General features: G+C 32.6%; 1 protein-coding gene across 1 annotated transcript in view; it reads right to left on the bottom strand.

Moving 5' to 3' along the window:
* LRRIQ3 (leucine rich repeats and IQ motif containing 3) overlaps positions 1–18,726 on the bottom strand; it is a 131,453-nt gene that overhangs the window by 100,266 nt on the left and 12,461 nt on the right. Inside the window, exons 3-4 of the mRNA XM_006178318.3 lie at positions 16,234–16,557; positions 7,642–7,775 (exon numbers count right to left, since the gene is read on the bottom strand). Coding sequence (XP_006178380.2) covers positions 7,642–7,775; positions 16,234–16,557 — 458 coding nt within the window. The remainder of the gene's footprint in view (positions 1–7,641; positions 7,776–16,233; positions 16,558–18,726) is intronic.

Here is an 18,726-nt window from a genome sequence, read left to right on the forward strand (position 1 = left end):
ACTAGAACAACTCTGGGAAACTCTTGAGAGCAATCAGTGTTAAAGCTGAATATATATATATATATATAGCTGAATATATATATGTATAATCATTATGATACAATGATTTCATCCCTATGTAAATTCCCAACAAGAATGTGTGCCTATGCATCCTGAAAGACATATGGAACAATATTCATGACATTATACTATTCATAACAGGCATTAGTGGGAAACAACCCAATGTCCATCAAGAGTGAAATGGATAAATACATTGAAGCAATGAAAAGGAACAAACTACTGCCACACACTGCAATATGGTGTGCCTAATGCTGAGAAAAAGAAATCAAATATAAAGGAGTATATACATATATGTATATTTATGTTTCTTTTTATATACTGTTCAAAACAGGCAAAAGGAATCTGGTTCTGATTGAATACAGTCAAAATGATTAGCTTTACAATGGGGAATAAAGGGGCAAAGACATGACAGAGACTCATACTTTTTCTAAATTAATGTTGTGATTCCCTTATGTGTTCACTTTATAAAAATTAACAAGCTATACATTTGTAATTATTCCTTTTCTGTATGTATGTGTCATACTTCAAAAAAAATAAATTGATGATTTTTGACTTACCAAAAAATAAATGAAGGCAGAAACTGTCAGTGTATTTTTTAGAAAAGCCCAACTACATGTTGTCTGCTAGAAAACCATTTAAAATATAAAGACACATATAGATTAAAAGTAGAATGATGAAGAAATTTATACCATGCTAACACTAATCAAAAGAAAGCAGCAGTAGCTATATTCATTTCAGACAGAAAAAACTTCAAAGAAAGTCTTCAAAGATTAAGAAAAGTATTACATACTAATAAAGTTTTCCAGTAAGATAACAATCCTAAATGTGTATATACCCAGTAACAAGAGTGTGAAACTAAGTGAGGCAAAAACTAACAGAACTGCAAAGGGAAATGGATGAATCTACTATAACTGAAGACTTGAACAACCATCTATCTGAAATAAACATCTAGCAGGCAGAAAATCAGTAAAAGACATAGTTGAAGTATACAGTACCATCAATCAACTGGATATAATTGACATCTACAGACAATTCCATCCAATAATAGTAGAATATTCATCTTAGGCGTACATGTAACATTCAGCAAAACAGACCATATTCTAGGCCAAAAATGCACCTTAACCAACTTAAAAATAGAATAATACAACATCTGCCTCAGAACACAACAGAATGAAACTAAACATTAATAACAGAAAGATAGCCGAAAAATCTCAAAATACATGGAGGTTAGACAATACATTTTTTTTCTTTTTAAACATGTTTTTAATTGAGTTATAGTCATTTAATAATGTATGGGTCAAAAAAAAAAACCTCGAGAAATTTTAAAATATTTTGAACTAACTGAAATGAAAATACAACCTAACAAAGTCTGTTGGATGCAGAAAAGGCAGTACTTAAAGAGAAATGTATAGCATTTAATGCATATATTGCAAAAGAAGAAAGATGTAAAAGCAATAACTTCAACTTCCACCTTAGGAAACTAGGAAAAGAAAAGCAAATTAAACCCAAAGTACAATAAAATAATAAAAATTAGAGCAGAAAGCAATGAAATTGAAAACAGGAAATTAATAGAGAATATGCATAAAATTAAAAGCTGGTTCTTTGAAAAAATCAATAAAATTGATAAACCTCCAGCCAGGGTAACTAATTTAAAAAAGAGAGAAAGACAGAGAATACAAATGATTCATACCAGAAATGAGACAAGGGACAACAACCACAAGTCTGACAGGTATTAAAAGGATAATAAAGTAGTACTATGAACAACTCTAAGCCCACAGATTTTTTATAACCTAGATGAAACGGACAAATTCCTGGAAAGACACAATCTGCCACAACTCACAAAAGAATAAAGAGACTAACTTAATAAGGCAATATCTATTAAAGAAATCAAATCAATAACTTTACAAAACATAAAGCACCAGGCCTAAAAGGCCTCATTGGTGAATTCTACTAAAATTTAAAGAGAAATTATATGAATTCTCTAAAATCTATTTCAGAGGATAGAAGCAAAGGGAATACTTCCTATCTCATTCTATGAGGCCATCTACACCAATATGAAAACTAGACGATGATAATTAAACAAAAAGAAAACTACATAATATAGGTGTAAAAATCTTGAACAAAATATTGACAAATCAAATCCAACAATATATAAAAAGAACCATACTCCATAAACAAAAGAGGTTTATCCCTGGTATTCAAGAGTGGTTAAACATTCAGAAATCAATTAATGTAATCCATCACATCAATAGGCTAAAAAAGAAAAATCACATAATTTTATCAATAGGTATAGAAACAAATCATTTGACAAAATCCAACACCTATTCATTACAGAAACTCTCAGAAAACTAGGAATTGAAGAGAATTTCCTCAACTTGATAAAAAAAATATTTACCAAAAATCTACAGCTAACATACCTAATTGTGATAAACTAGAAACTCTCCCACTAAAATGAGGTCCAAGGCAAAAATGTCACTACTCCTATTCATCACTGTATGGGAAGTTCTAGCTAATGAAGTAAAACAAGAAAAGGAAATTAAATCTATACAGATTAGGAAGGAAAGGGAAAAAAAGTCTGTTCACAAATGACATGATTGACTATTTAGAAAATATGAAAGAACTGACCAAAAAAAAAAACCTCCTGGCACTAATAAGCCATTACAGCGATGTTGTAAGATACAAAGTTAAGACACAAAAGTCAATGATTTTCCTAAATGCCAGCAATGAAAAAGTTAAAAAAACAATACCATGTACATTAGCACCCCCCAAAATGAAATATTTACATACAAATCTAACAAAATATATACAAGATCTATTTAAGGAAAACTACATACAAAACTCTGATGAAGAAAATCAAAGAAATACTAAATAGATAAGAGCTATTCGATGTTCATAGGTAGAAAGATTTGGTAAAGACAAGATGTCAGTTCTTCCCAACTTATATATAAATTCAATGCAAGACCAATCAAAATATCAGCAAGTTACTGTGTGGATATTGACAAACTGATTCTAAAGTTTCAAATGAGAGGTAAAATACCCAGAATAGCTAACATAATATTGAAGGGAAAAAAAATAAAGTACACGACTGAGATAATGCCCAATTTCAAGATTTCTATAAAGCTATAGTAATCAAGACAGTATGGTATTGACAAAAGAATAGACAGATAAACAAAACAGAATAGGGGTTGAGCCAAGATGGTGGAATAGAGAGACTCACAGCTTGCCCTCTCCCACAAATACACTAAGAATTACATCTACAAGCCCACTGAATGGCACAGAACACCTACTGAACTCTGGCAGAGTGTCTCTCACTTCGAAATACAGTAGGATTCTCATAAAATCTGATAAACAACAAGTTTATCCTGAATAGCACAGGGAACTATATTTAAGATCTTGTAGTAACTTATTGGTGAAAAAGAATATGAAAGCAAATATATGTATGTTCATGTATTACTGAAGAATTGTGCTGTACACCAGAAATTGACACAACATTGTAAACTGACTATACTTCAATAAAATGTATATGTATAAATAAAACATAATAGAGAACTCAAAAATACACATAAATACAGTCAACTGATCTTTGACAAAGGAGCAAAGGTACAATGGAGCAAAGACAATATTTTCAACCAATGATGCTGAGATATCCGTGTGCCAAAAAAGAAAGAAAGAAAGAGAAAATCTAGAGATAGAACTTATTCCCTTCATGAAAATTATGTCAAAATGACCTAAATGTAAAATGCAAAACTATAAAACTCCTGAAAGATAAGGTAACATCTAGGAGAAAACCTAGATGACCTTGGGTATGGTGATGACTTTTTAGATAGAACACCAAAGCTATAACCTACGAAGAAAGAATTGATAAACTTGGCTTTATTAAAATTAAAAACTTCTACTCTGCAAAAACAAAGTTAGGAGAATGAGAAGATGAGCTACAAACTAGGAGAAATTATTTGCAAAAGACACACCTAAAAAAGGACTGTTATCTAAAACATACAAAGAACCCTTAAAACTCAATAAGAAAACAAAGAACCCAATTTTAAAAAGGGCCAAATGCCCTAACAGACACCGCACCAAAAAGGTATACAGATGGTAAATAAGCATATGCAAAGATGTTTCACATTATATTATCAGTGAAATACAAATCAAATCAACAATAAGAAAATACTACACATCTATTAGAATGGCCAAAATTTGGAATAATAATACCCAAATTTGCTGTTGAGGGTGTGGAGCAACAGGAACTCTCATTCATTGCTGGTGGGTATGCAAATGATATAACACTGTGGAAGACAGTTTGGTAGTTTCTTATAAAACTAAACAAATTCTTACCATACGTATCAGCAATTATGCTCCTTGGTATTTATCTAAAAGTGCTGAAAACATATCCACACAAAAATCTGCACCTGGATGTTTACAGCAGCTTATTCACAACTGCTAAAATTTGGAAGTAACCAAAATGTCCTTCAATAGGCAAATAAATAAAGAAACTGATACATCCAGACAACGTAATACTTTCCAGCTCTAAAAAAAATTAGCTTATCAACCCAAGAAAATACATGGGAGAATCTTACATCCATGCAACTAAGTGACAGAAACCAATCTGTAAAAGCTACATACTGTTGATTCTAACTATAAAACATTCTGAAATAGGCAAAACTATGGAGACAATAAAAAGATCAGTGATTGCCAGGGTCAGAGGAATGAATAAGCAGAGGACTGAGGATTTGGAGGGGCAGTGAAAATAAACAATGGTTCCATAGTGATGGTTATATGTCATTATTATACATCTGTCCAAACCCACAGAATGTTCAATACCAAGAGTTTACTGTAATGTAAACTATGGACTTTGGTGATTATGATGTGCCAATGTAAGCTCATCAATTAAAAACAAAAATGTACCACTCTAGTGGGGGATGTTTCTAAGAGGGGAGGCCATGCATGGGTAGGGGCTGGAAGTATAATGGAAATCTCTGTACTGTTTGCTTAATTTTGTTGTGTAACTTAAACTGCACTAAAATAAAATAATGTCTTTTTTTTTTAATGAACTAAAAGGTACCAAGAAAATGATAAAGGGCATACAAGACCACATAAACTAGAATTAGACAAATTAGAAATGCAATCACAGAACTCCAAATCAGAATTTTAAAACTCATTTTACAAATAAATACTGAGCTAGAAGGAACACAATTGTAATGAACAGAACAGAAAATAACCCAAGAAAAAATAGAAGATTAAAACAAGAAAGATTTTAAAAATTAAAAAGAAATAAAATCAACAGATGAGGAACTACGATATTCCGATTAAACTAAGTACCCATGCAACAATTTTATTTTTAACTATATATCTCCAGTCTAAAAACAAAAAATCCTGCAACACAATTTAATCTCATTAAATGTTTGTTGTTGATATTAGTTTATGTATAGCAATCCCGAAACTATTTTGTATCTATTAGGATTAAGCTACGTATGTAAAATTATTGATAAAGTTGGCCACCAGAATTCACATGGTAGAAGGAAAGTACAATGTAGAAAAAAGAAGGCAGTGAATAACCTTCAACATTGGATTAGCATTAGAGGTATCAATATGAATTCATAATAGGAAAAATAATCCATTTTCTATTCTGTCTGCTGAACTAGCCTACGAACCATTACACTCCAGTAGCAGTGAACACATTTAGTCCCAAGATCTTGGTTCCTACACACCATTACATACTAAAAAGACTAGGGTTCTTTGGAAAATTGCTGTTTCCAGGGCTATAAAAAGAAAAGTAAAAAGAACACAGAATTTGGGATATGTTAAACAAAGGAATCTGACATTCATAGATTTAACATATACAGTTTCATCTCTATAAATGACCACAAATGTCCAACACATAATAGCTGTCTGCCACTGGGTACACATCCCAACCACTCAACCAAGTTTAAATTCTTAATGCTTCATCTTGAAAATGGAAAATACAGGACAAACTCAAAAACTCTGCTGTATTCAGACAAATACAGAATAAGCGTTACATTTAGAGACATAAATAATTATACAGATAACCACAATACAGAATTGTAAGTGTTTATGATAATTAAAGTATGTGATGCACCTTGTAGGGGTAAATATCCCAACAGTTTGCTCTAAGTAAACTGGGAGCAACTGGAGGATTTCAAGTTGGTGAATAAAATTAGATTTACATTTTTGAAAGATTACTCTGTGCTTGCTGTTGTAACTGTAATTAGAAGCAAGCAAGAAATCCAAGGAAAGAGTAAATTTCTCACAAATCGAATAATGCAGAGAGCACAAGATATAACAACAATAATAATGATTTTATTATTATTAAGCTGCTAATAAGAATATAATATCCACATTTGCCAGGTGCTATGTGCCTTGAGAGAAAAACTCAATCTCAGGGACATAAACTAAAGACAAGTTCCTTTAAAAGATGTCTATTTCATATAAAATGCATACTAAATTTAAGTGGAATACATGAGATAAAAATAATATTTTAAGTAAACATGTATCTGTTAGCAATTTCCTGATTCTTTTCACATCTTTTATTCCAAATCATTTTACTTTTCCCCACTGATTAATCCACTCTCTTTCACACTTGACTTGGCTTTAAAAGTATACGGAACCTCACCCTCAGACGCTGCAGGCACTATACTACGGTAAGTTTTACACTTATCCTTCATACTTACCTCTCTTTACCAGGGCTATTGCCATCTAAGATTTGGCACATGCAGGCTAAACAGAAGAACATTCTCTCTGCCACAGAATGTTGAATATTATTTCAGTGAAACTTCCTAATCTTTCTTTCTCTGGGGATGTATATACTGCCCAACTCCAAATCTATTTAATCGTACCTACAGTTCTACTTCTATCTTCTGAACTATATCATTTAGCACCTGAGAATAAGCTGTATGAGAAAGTTTATTTAATTTTACATATGTTTGATGTTTTGCATGACTAATACAGATAGATGACAGAGTATCTTATCTCCCCAAGTACAATGTTGAGAGATACTTATAGGAAAAGTTTTCCTCTATCTGTAAAATATCAGCTACTGGAAAGGAATGCAAGGAACAAGAGAGAAGAAAAAGCAACTAATCAAAAGATCATGTAGATTGATGTGGTAGCAGATGTTTTGGAAAAATTATCTTCACATTCAAACAACACAAAATCTATTCATCTATCTCTCTCTCTCTCATGGTTTGTATTCCTATGGTATCCTATTATATAGTACATGACATATTTCTATTACATCCTCTTACATGAGAGAAATTCAATACACATTCTTGACTAATGTTCTTAAAGTTTAATTTTAAAAAACTGTCAAAATTACTCAATGATCAATAAAAGCTTTATTGACTAGTTATTTATATGGTCAATTTAAAAGGAAAAACAAGAGAATCAGTTTTAATTATGCTAATATTATGTTACTAGAGAGTCTGATGTTTTCCTTAAAACTAGATTAAATACCCTATAAAATGCCATTTGGTAGGAAATACAAAACTACATATTATTAGAGAAATGTCTTTTTATCAATGTTTTATCATCTTTTAATATTCAAACAGTGAAGAAAATAAAACATACCTCATTTTTTTTCTAACTAAGAAACCACGTATCCATCTTTGAACAATCAAAACTGGTGAGTTATGAGCCAGAATTTCATTAATTTTTGAAATAATATGTTTGATATTATTAATTTCATCTTCATAGGCTGATCCCTATATAAAGAAAATATATTTAATATTTATTGTTCATGAAAGTATTTCCAAAAGACATTTTAACTTGGTAGTCTGACAGTATAAACTATTAAAACATTCACAGGTGCCTTATGGATGTAACAGTTAAATAATAAATACATTTTCTTATCTATTTTTATTATACCAGAAGATCAAGAATTAGTAGTACCAAGTAATTTCAATTCTCTACACAAAATGCAAGATCAACGAGGATAACTTTCTCCATTCTAGATTCTTCACCCAATCTGTTATCATAGGTATAAAATTTTGCCCATAATCATGTATCGCTGAAAGGTAGTGGCATGAACAGACATCCAATGAAATTCTAAAAATATTTTGCGGATCACCATACAGGAAACTGAGGTATGTTAGATTTACAGAACAATGAACAGCAATTCAAAATTCTACTACATCTTAACTAGAATGTTGGACACTTTTTTTTGGAACACAGCACATTCCTATGAGGAAAGATATTCTGTACTGACTTTAAATAAATTATCTCCAAGATTATTGTTCCTTTGAATTTTTAGATTTGGAATCACAGACTCCCCATATCCTATTGTTTATTTGACTGATTAGAAATAAAGCCACTTTAGTTATGTTTTGAATGTAAGGATTACACATTAAAAGCCTAATATTTATATTGTCTGTAAGACACCTACTCTGAAAACTACCAAACATATTATGTTAAAATATATATATATATATATATATATATATATATATATATATATATGTATATATAACTTTTCTGCTCATACACTTAATTATCTATGTACTGCTAGGAAATAAAAATCACAAAGTATAGATTCGTAAGATTTCAGATTTATTCCTGTAAATATTTATCGCTAATTATCAAATTCTTTACTTGCCCCTGGCTTGCTTCCCATTCCAACAGGAGCTATTACAAACCTTCAGTACTATTCTCCATACTCAAGTCTTTTCACTAAAGACCCCCGAAACATCTTGCTTTCTTTTCACAGAGAAAATAGGGCTATCAAGTCTGAACTTCATCAACTAATTCTCCTTCATTCCCTACATTTAACTATATTCCCATCTAACTATATTCATATCTATACTGCACTCAATATTAAAATGAGAGGTATCTCTTTTCCCATCCAAGGTGGCTCTCCATCATATCCCTGTTTTCAGTTACTTCCCCACTAATGTCCCTGTCCTTTACCTATAAATATGATGTAGTCTCACCCATCTGTAAAATACATACACACAAATAATCACACACAACCCAACCCTCCATCCTTTGTATCTAACTTTTATTAAGAGCCCAAATTCTTGAAAACAGAATTCCACATTTGCTGCCCCCACCTTTTCCCTTTCTGTATTTCATTCCACTGACTTCTACCCCTACCACCTTACCTAATACTTTCCTTACAAAATTATCATTGGACATTCCTCCTCGAAACACTTCCCTTGGCCTCTGTACACCACTCCTCCTAGTGTCCTATAACTCTTGTTTAATTCTGGACTTTTTAAAGACCTATCTATACCCTGCTTAATGTGACACTGTAAAGATTTTCTCCATTTTTTGGCTTCCCAGTGTATATAAAAATTACGTTTACACTATAATGTAGTCTATAAAGTGTGCAATAGTACTATGCCTTAAAAAACTACACACTTTAATGTAAAAAAATACTTTATTTCTAAAAATTGCTAATTGCTAATCATAATCTGAGTCTTCTGAGCTGTAATCTTTGTACAATAGTAACATCAAAAACCACTGATCACAACTCCTCGTAACAAATAAAATAATGAAAAAGTTTGAAATATTGTGAGAATTACCAAAATGCAACAGAGACATGAAGTCAGTAAATGCTGTTGAAAAAAATGGCACTTACAGACTTGCTCAAAACATGGTTGCCACAAAGCTTCAATATGTGATCAATGCATTATCTGCGAAGTAAAATAAAGTGAAGCATAGTAAAATGAAGTATGCTTGTAAACTCGACTTGCCCAAACATGAGTCTTTCTCCCTAACCTGCTTTCTCATATGCTCTTAGTGAATGTGCTTCTGCCCACTCTAACCTAACCCACAAACCCTAAACCAAGCCAGGCTCTCTTTCTCTCATGCTTCTTCATACCCAAATGTTGCTAGATCCAGCATATTCAACATCCGAAACATCTGACCTCTCCCTCTTCTTCTGTTCTCTACCATTGCTTTATTGTATGTCCTTATCATTTCTCTAACATCTAAAAATGCCCTGATATCTGAAATAATCCCTATTCCCTACTCCCTCCAAACCACAGTATGCAGTATTGCTAGAGCAAACTTTTCAAAATGCAAATCTTATCATATGGCATCCTTTCTTAATATACTTCACTGGTACACCATTGAAAGATCAACTACAAATTTCTTGACTTGGAATGCAAAATCCCTGCTCTAGGTCCTTCTTACCTTCTTAAAGTCATCTCCCTTCACCATATATATAATACCTTCCACTTTAGCAATATTCAACCATTTGCATTTCTGAAAATTACCTGATAATCAAATCTCAATGCTTTTTATAGATGTCATTCCAGTTTCTTGACCCTTCTCAATTACTTGTCCCACTATCTTAGTCTTTTCGAAGCTCAGCTCTTTCCTCCAAAAAAACCTTTCTCACATTGATCTGAGTTCAATATCCTTCTACAATATTATCCTGTATAATAACTTTTTTGTCACACTTGACAATATTGAATTTTACCTGAGCCCTGTGAACCAGGGGAACATTGAAAGTTAAGAAATCTCCTTATCCCTTTGTTTCAGGAATGGTTTACTGAAAAGAAGAACCCATCTGCCAAATTACTTAGATTTACCCAAGGATGCCCCTCTTGTTTATCTTTGACAAGGCCCTGACACAGACTCTAAATTCCCATTCTTTGCCTATTAATGATTAGTTGAACTGCTTTTTCCCCACTGAGCAATCAGAACAAAACATTTGTTAACCATCTTTAGTTAAGGTTCTTTTCTTTACCTAGTACCCTGAACTCTGGCCCCCCTTCAGACTGACCTAGCATGCAGCCTTTCCTTAACAGCCCATCCTGAAATAGTCTACTCTCAGCATAAAATATTCTCGATCTGTTGTCAGATCATGCCAATTGCCTTCATCCTGCTTGGCCAAACTAGGTCTTTCTAGTCTGTTTACTCCCTTCTATAAAAGAAAAATCCTTTTTGCCTAACCTTTAAGATGTTTGCAGATCTTAAGGATTAGAGCATTCTCCCTAAGGCAATGGTGTCCTTTTGCCTATTTCAATTCCCCTTTTTCCCTCCCTGGTAATAATCCTTTCAAATTAAAGTCTCTCCTTACTATATCCTTACCTGCATTTTTATTTGACAAGCTTATGCCATAGTGCAATTATTGGTCTATCTTTCCCACTGCAACATAAACTCACTAAGTTTAACAACTTTTTCTTTTTTCCATATCTCTACCACTAAGTAAACTATCTAGTCTGTTACTGGCATTCAAGTATCAATTAACTATTTATTACTTCCGTAAGTAACAGCTACTTACACACTGTCATATTTGGTCTCCAAGTTTGATTTGGCAATGTCAGTCTGGTCCAGTAACTCAACCCTTGTTTGGCTGTAATAATACACTAATGTTTTTCACCTTTTTGATTTTTATTTCTCAGTCTGTTTTCCTGGTTCCTCTTCTTCTGGAAACCATTTAAATATAGTATAATTTAGGTTCTCTTCCTTTTTCACCTCTTTGCTAAGTCTCCTTGAATGATCACCTTCCTTGCCACATCTACAATATCTCACATATGCTGATTAGCCATAGTTATATATTCTGGCAAGAATTATCTCTTAGATGACAAACCTATAAAATGAACTTCTACTTCCATCTATCAACTTACATGTCAAAAACGTAATTATTTCACCCATTTGAAAGCATCCTCACTCCACACTTAATACTGCATTAGATGCACAAGTTGTTAAAATTATTCTCTACCTTGTCAACCAAGTAATAGGCTCACATTCCTCTTTCTCTCTTCCCCTTTCTACCCAACAAATCACTAAATTCTATCAAATAAATATCTCTTCAATCTGTTCCCTATAATATATACCCTCTACCAATTTATTAAATCAGCTCTTATAAACTAGGGCCAAATTATAGACTCCTCCTTAATTTCCCTCCACTCCAAAATTAGAACAGAGGATTATTTTTCTAGAATGAAAATCAGGTCATATAAACCCTTAAATATTTTCCCCAGACCTTGCAAAATACCATCCTAACTTCTTAGTATCACACATAGCACCCTTGGTATATTAATCTTATTATTGTCTCCAGAATCAACTGACATACCTAAACATGTTTTCTAAACTCCAGGAACACTAAACACCAAATTACTTCTTGTCATTTGATTGTGCCAAGCACTACCTCTGTGCCTTTGCAAATGCTGTTCACCCTGCTTCATGTGCTATACACTTGCCAGCATCTCTACTTCCCTAATGATTTCTCATATTCAAAAATTTCATCTGAAATATAAATACTTTTAACTTTTTTCCATGACAAGAGCTGAACTTCAAAGATTTTTAAAGAAAACATGTCGTTCTTTCACAGATTTTCTCTCATACTTAGATACATAATATTTTTTTCATTACTTCTTTGATTGTTGCTTCTCCTTAATTTGCTTTATTTTCTCTCCTTATAATTCCTATTCACCTATAGTAGATATCCTGGAACTCATCTCCATGTCTTATATATTTTTCTCATCATTTTCAGGTAATGTTTTTATCAATTTGGTGAAGTCATTCTGTCAAAGGTTAGCTTTCTCATAGTGAGGTTTTTGCACTAGCTTGTCAACTACTTCACTTAAGTTATGTGGCTGAGATAAGCCTTTCTGAAGCTCCTGACTGTCCTGTCACAGATGAGTCCTGAGACATACCAGTTTGCTACTGTAATCCTGCTGGTCTAGGGCCTCTCCTTGAAATGTATCCTGTGATCTGTAGCAAAGGATGCTGTCACCTGGTCCACTATTACCCTTGACAAAAAGGGGGATTTTCAGAATTCTCTCTAGTGTCTGTCATTTTGTTTTATGTATCAGGAATAATAGCTTAAAGTCAGGCTGACCTAGTTTCTACTTTTGATTCAGTCTTATCTTCATTATATCAAAAATCTTCACTGATTCTAGAAGCATTTCTATGAATATTATTTTGTTTAAAGTTCTTCCTTTACAGGTTTCTAGTACAGGTATGATTTCCTTTAACCTTGTTTTGTTGTTGTTGTTGTTCACTGCATTTGGGCTCATGGTATGTGGCGGGAGTATACGTGTGGGTATGTATATGTATTGTGTCTGTGTTTAGAGTAACAAAATTTTTCCCGACCTACAGTAGTTTGGGGGCAGAGAGGTTGAGTGTATAAATAAGAAGTGAGAGAGAAGACCATAGGAGGGAATTTAGATGATTAGGTTTAAGTGGTCCCAACCAGATGCTACAGTTTTCACAAGCAGAGAAACATCAAGCCCACACTGTAGCAGAGTGCTACTTCTCACTAAGGTATGAATAATTCCTCTCTTTAAAGAGGTAAACAGAATAATCATCAGCTATGGACAGGGTTAGTGTTCCTGCCAGAGAACAAGTAACCACTAGACAACACTTAAGCTTTATGTCCTAAAACAATTATCTTGTAAAATACCAATAAAGATATCACTGCCAACTTGTACAAATGCCATAAGCCATTCGACATCTGAAGACAAACAGATGTATCCTCTAAGGGAAAGTAATGCATTCCCTCCACCAGAGGAGTAATGGCTCTAGAGAAAAACTGCCTGGGGTTAAATTCTAGTTCTACTGCTTGCTAGTTAGGTGATCTAGGGTAAGTAACCCATCTGCCCCTGTTCACTATCTGTAAAAAAGAGATAACCTTATTGAGTTGTTGTGAGAAAATATTTGTAAAGCACTTCTAACAGTGGCTAAAACATTTAAGTCACCCAAGCAAAGTTAACTGTCAACAGTTTTACAGTAATACCTAACATGATACGGTGTTTTAGTGTTTACACAGGACTTCTATATACCCTACCTTATCTGATACTTACAAAATTAGTCTACAGCAATTTACTAAGGAATTTATCCAAATTAACACAATGTAAAATAATGAAATTAATAAATTAACTATAAAAGATAATTAGTACCAATATTTCCAGTCCAATAAAAGGAATTGAAGGATTATAGTAAAAGTTTGACAAAGAACAGCATATGCTTAGGCAGAAAACTACCAAGAATCAACAAAACAGATGGTAAAATAATGAAATATTGATACTCTACACTCGCTATTGCAACCCTGGAACGAAAATAGGGTTATTGCTAATCCTAGAATAAAGTATAATGAGGCATTTCAAAAGAACAGTAGGGACTTTTGTAATAAGACCTATATGGAAATGAGTGCTCTGTGTTCTAACAGGAAGGGTAGTATAAAAAATTCTAAAGCTATGTTCTATTCAGACTACATAATTACACAAAGAGAGTCCCAATTAACTTTATATTCTAAATATATTTGCACTTATTTAATTTTTTCTTTCTTTTTTTCCCATGATTTTCTTTAAATATCTAGTCCCTAAAATCTTTGTTTTTCTACTCCGCTTGTGATTTTTTTTCCATCATAATGTCCTAATTTGGCACACATTTTCAAAGCATATTTGAAAAATTTAAAGCGTACTAATCCCACAAGTATTTATTTCAAATATAAAAAACACAGGCAGTTTTCACCTTTCTAATCCATCAGAAAGTCTATTATATCTGTAATACGTTCACTTTAATAGTCACACAAAATAGTGACTTTCAATGTGAAACTCCCCACGCTAGCTCGGAGGATTTTGTATTATTTTAAATCAGTATTTCTAATGATCACTTGGTAAACACTTTTGGAACACACTACAATTTCTTAAATTAAAGAAAAAAGTGATCTGAATCAAGTAACGTTAAATAACTTAAAATAAAATTTAGAGTCATCATAATAAAACACTATAAAAGCTTTTAGAAGAGAAGAAAAGTAAATACAAGAGGAAAAACCCAAACACAAAATTCCACCAAAGTACCTACTATCATTTTTAAATTATTCACTTCCAAATAATTTCCATGACTCTGAGCTTATCTTTTCTTTCACTTAACAGAGTCTTCTACAGAGCATATTTTTAAAAAATTTTGATGAAGTTTACTTTATCATTTCTTCCTTCTAAAGACTATGCTTAAAGTGTCCACTCTCTTTGCCTCATTCTAGATCCCAAAGATTTCCTTCAATTTTATTTTTCTAAAAGTTTTATCATTTAAAGTTCTACATTTAACTCCAAAATTCATTTTGAGTCAATTTTTATGAGTTGTGAAACTTACACTGAGGCTCACCTGTGTGTGTTTATGTGTGTGTATGGCCAATTGCTCCAAGCAACATTTATTGAAAATGCTATATCCCCATCAGATTACTTTTACACCTTTGTCAAAATTCAGCTGGACATATGCTGTGTACCTATTTTTAGGTTTTCTATTCTGTTCCATTGATCTATGTGTATGTGTCTCACCAATAACATTTAGTCTTGATTACTGTAGCTAGGTTAAGTCTCAAAGGTAGGTAAACTGATTTTTTTTCACTTCATGAGTTTTCAGAACAGTTTTAGCATTCTAGTTCCTTTACCTTTTCATAAAAAGCTTATACTAATCTTGTCTGTATCTATAGAAGATCTTGCAAGATTTTGATACAAATTGCATTAAATCTGGGTATCATTTTGGGAAGAATTGAGATCTTTATTATGCTGAGTCTTCTAATTCATGAATATGCTATGTCTTTTCACTTACTTAGATCTTTAATGTTTTCATCAGTATCTTACAGTAATCAGAATACTAGTTCTGTGCATCTTTTATTAGATTTACATCTAAGTATTTCATTTTTTGAGTGACTATAAATGATACTATGTATTTAGTTTTGATGACTATACATTCATTGCTGGTATACAGAAATATGATTGATTTTTGTTGTTGCTGTTTGCCTGGCATCCTGCGGCCTTGCCAAGCTCACTTTTTAGTTCTAAGAGATTTTTTTGGTAGATTCTTTGGGATTTTTCACAAAGGTGATTATTTCATGTGCAAATAGAGAGCTTTATTTCTTCTTTTCCTATCTGTAAGTTTTTTCTTTTTCTTATCTTACCTTATTGCACTAGCTAGACTTTCCAGCAGTATTTTGACAAAAGAATTGAGAGCAAGTAGCTTTGCTTTTTTCCCAATCTTAGGGAGAAAGCATTCAGTCTTTCACCATTAAACAGAATGTTAGCTGTAGGTTTTATGCTGATGTTCTCTATAAAAAAGAGGAAGATCCCTCTGTACTTACTTATCTAAGTATTTTTTAATACAATGAATGGATGTTAAATTTTGTCAAATGCTTGTCTCCATACAGAAGCTAAAATTTTACTTTTATAAATTTATTTAAAATGAAACCCTAATGAAGCCAATTACCTTTTTCAAAGCTGGGCAGAAGTTAAAGAAAAGTCGGTAGTTACATGTTTTAAACCTTTCAGGAAGATGCCAGTTCTGAATTATTTCTTCATCAGAAATCACATGATGATCCAGTGCTTTGAGAGGCCATATACTGTTGACAAGAACATGTCTATATCCTTTTTTAAGGCTTACTGGACAATCAAACAAAGTGAGGGCAATGAGGCTTGGACAGGCAGATAACATACATACATTCTTTAACTTTGCAAACCCATTGTCATGAAGATACAGAAGTTTCAGGTTCTTCAATCCACTCCAAAATTTGGTATCTGGCAGACTCTTTATCTGAAATATTATTAATAACAAAACTTTAAATACAAATGTCCATTTTCCATGAATTACATGGAAAAAGAAAAAAACATTAAATATCTTCTAAAATTCAGTATTTCCCCAAATGGCAACTTTCTCATTAGTATGGAAAAACAGAATTTCTAATTATCCAAATGGTATCTGGGGTAAACCAAAATTTACTAGGCATCTGTAACTACTATACAAACATATATACTTCATTCAGTATAAATCCCTTTGTAATAAGAAGACTCTTTAAAATTTTTTTATATAAAAAAATTATCCTCCTTTTCTTCCTTCCCCTCACCCTGAGTTATCCCTCTCTGTATTTCATGTGCACATGATCACACAACCCACATTAGCAAAGTTTAGGTGAAAAATATTTACCTGGTTGGCTGGAAACTCCTCTAAGAATAAACACAATGTGTAAAACGAAGTAAGTGTGTACCTAGAAGTGACAGTGAAATAGGCAGGGAAACTTTCCCTTGTAATTATTGTATCATAACTAAATATGTAATTGAGGGAGGAAGGAGAAAAGGAAATAAAATTCTAGGTTCAGCAGTTAAATAAAAAGAAAAAGATTTTTATGGAAGACAAATCACTGTTGATTGTCGTAGACATTGCAGCTCCCAAAGCCAGGAGACTGTGGAAATCCCCAGTGGCAGTGGCCACCAGGGTAGCAACGGGATATACTGGAGGCTCCAGCCCCATGCATTCTGGAAGTTCTCCAGGGCAGACAAAGCCTTCTGGAATAATTCAAAACGTCTTCTGGAGGGAAAAGTAGATGGCTTCAGTGTCTTTTAATGTAAAGTTTCCATCTATGAAGCAGGATTAGTAATGACTCAGCTAAGAAACATACGCATAGCAAACTTCCTGGGGAGATCTCTGGCAAAGGAGAAAGGCATTATTGGGTTTTGCCCTGAATTCTCCAGCCTTCCACATCTTTATGTCAGAGCTAACAGTCACATGTTAGACTGCTACCAAATAAAAAAACTAATTTAACTTTTCAAAAAAAAAAATTAAGGGGTCGAATCAATTAACATGACACTCCACATTAACAAAATAAAGGATAAAAAAATCATACGATCATCTCAATAGATGCAGAAAAAGCATTTGACAAAATTCAACATCCATTTATGATTAAAACTCTCAACAAACTGGGTATAGAGACAATGCACCTCAACATAATTTATTACGTCATATATGACAAGCCCACAGCTAACATCATTCTCAACAGGGAAAATATAAAACCTTTTCCCCAAAGAGCAGCGATAAGACAAGGATGCCTACACCCGTCACTTTTACTCAACGTAGTACTGGATGCTACAAGTCCTAGTCAGGGCAATTAGACAAGAATGAAAAATAAAAGTCATCCAAATTGGAAGGGAAAAAGTAAAACTGTCATCATGTACAGATGACATGTAATTATATAGGCATACCTCAGAGATTCTGCAGATTTGGTTCCACAACACAGCAGTAAAGCAAATATTGCAATAAAGCAGGTCACAAAATTTTTCTGGTTTCTCAGTACATATGAAAGTGTTTACACTACACTATATAATCTAGTAAGTATGCAAAGCATTATCTCTAAAAAAAAAAACCAATGTACATATTTTAAGTAAAATACCTCATCATCTGACAATGCAAGGTTACTACAAATCTTCAATTTGTAAAAAATGCAGTATCTGTGAAGTGCAGTAAAGTGATACTCAATAAAATGAAGTATGCCTGTATATAGAAAACCCTAAATACTCCACAAAAACTATTACAACTAATAAACAAAGTCAGTAACACTGCAAATACAAAATCAATACACAGAATCATGTTATCTTTCTATACATTAGTAATGAAATATCAGAAAGAGAAATTAAGAAAACAATCCCACTTACAATTATATCAAAAAAGAAAAAAAAAGCTAGGAATACACATAACCGAGGAGGAGAAAGATCTGTACACTGAAAACACTATAAGACATTTTGAAAAGAAATATGAGAATACATAAATAAATTAAAAGATATTCTGTGCTCATGGATTATAATAATTAATATTGTTAAAATGTTAATATTACCTAAAGCAATCTACAGATTCAACACAATCTGTATCAAAATTTCAGTGGCAGTTTTCACATGAATAAAACAATCTTAAAATTTGTATAAAACTACCAAA

The sequence above is a fragment of the Camelus ferus genome, chromosome 13, assembly GCF_009834535.1.
Source record: "Camelus ferus isolate YT-003-E chromosome 13, BCGSAC_Cfer_1.0, whole genome shotgun sequence".
NCBI classification, from domain to species: Eukaryota; Metazoa; Chordata; class Mammalia; order Artiodactyla; family Camelidae; genus Camelus; species Camelus ferus.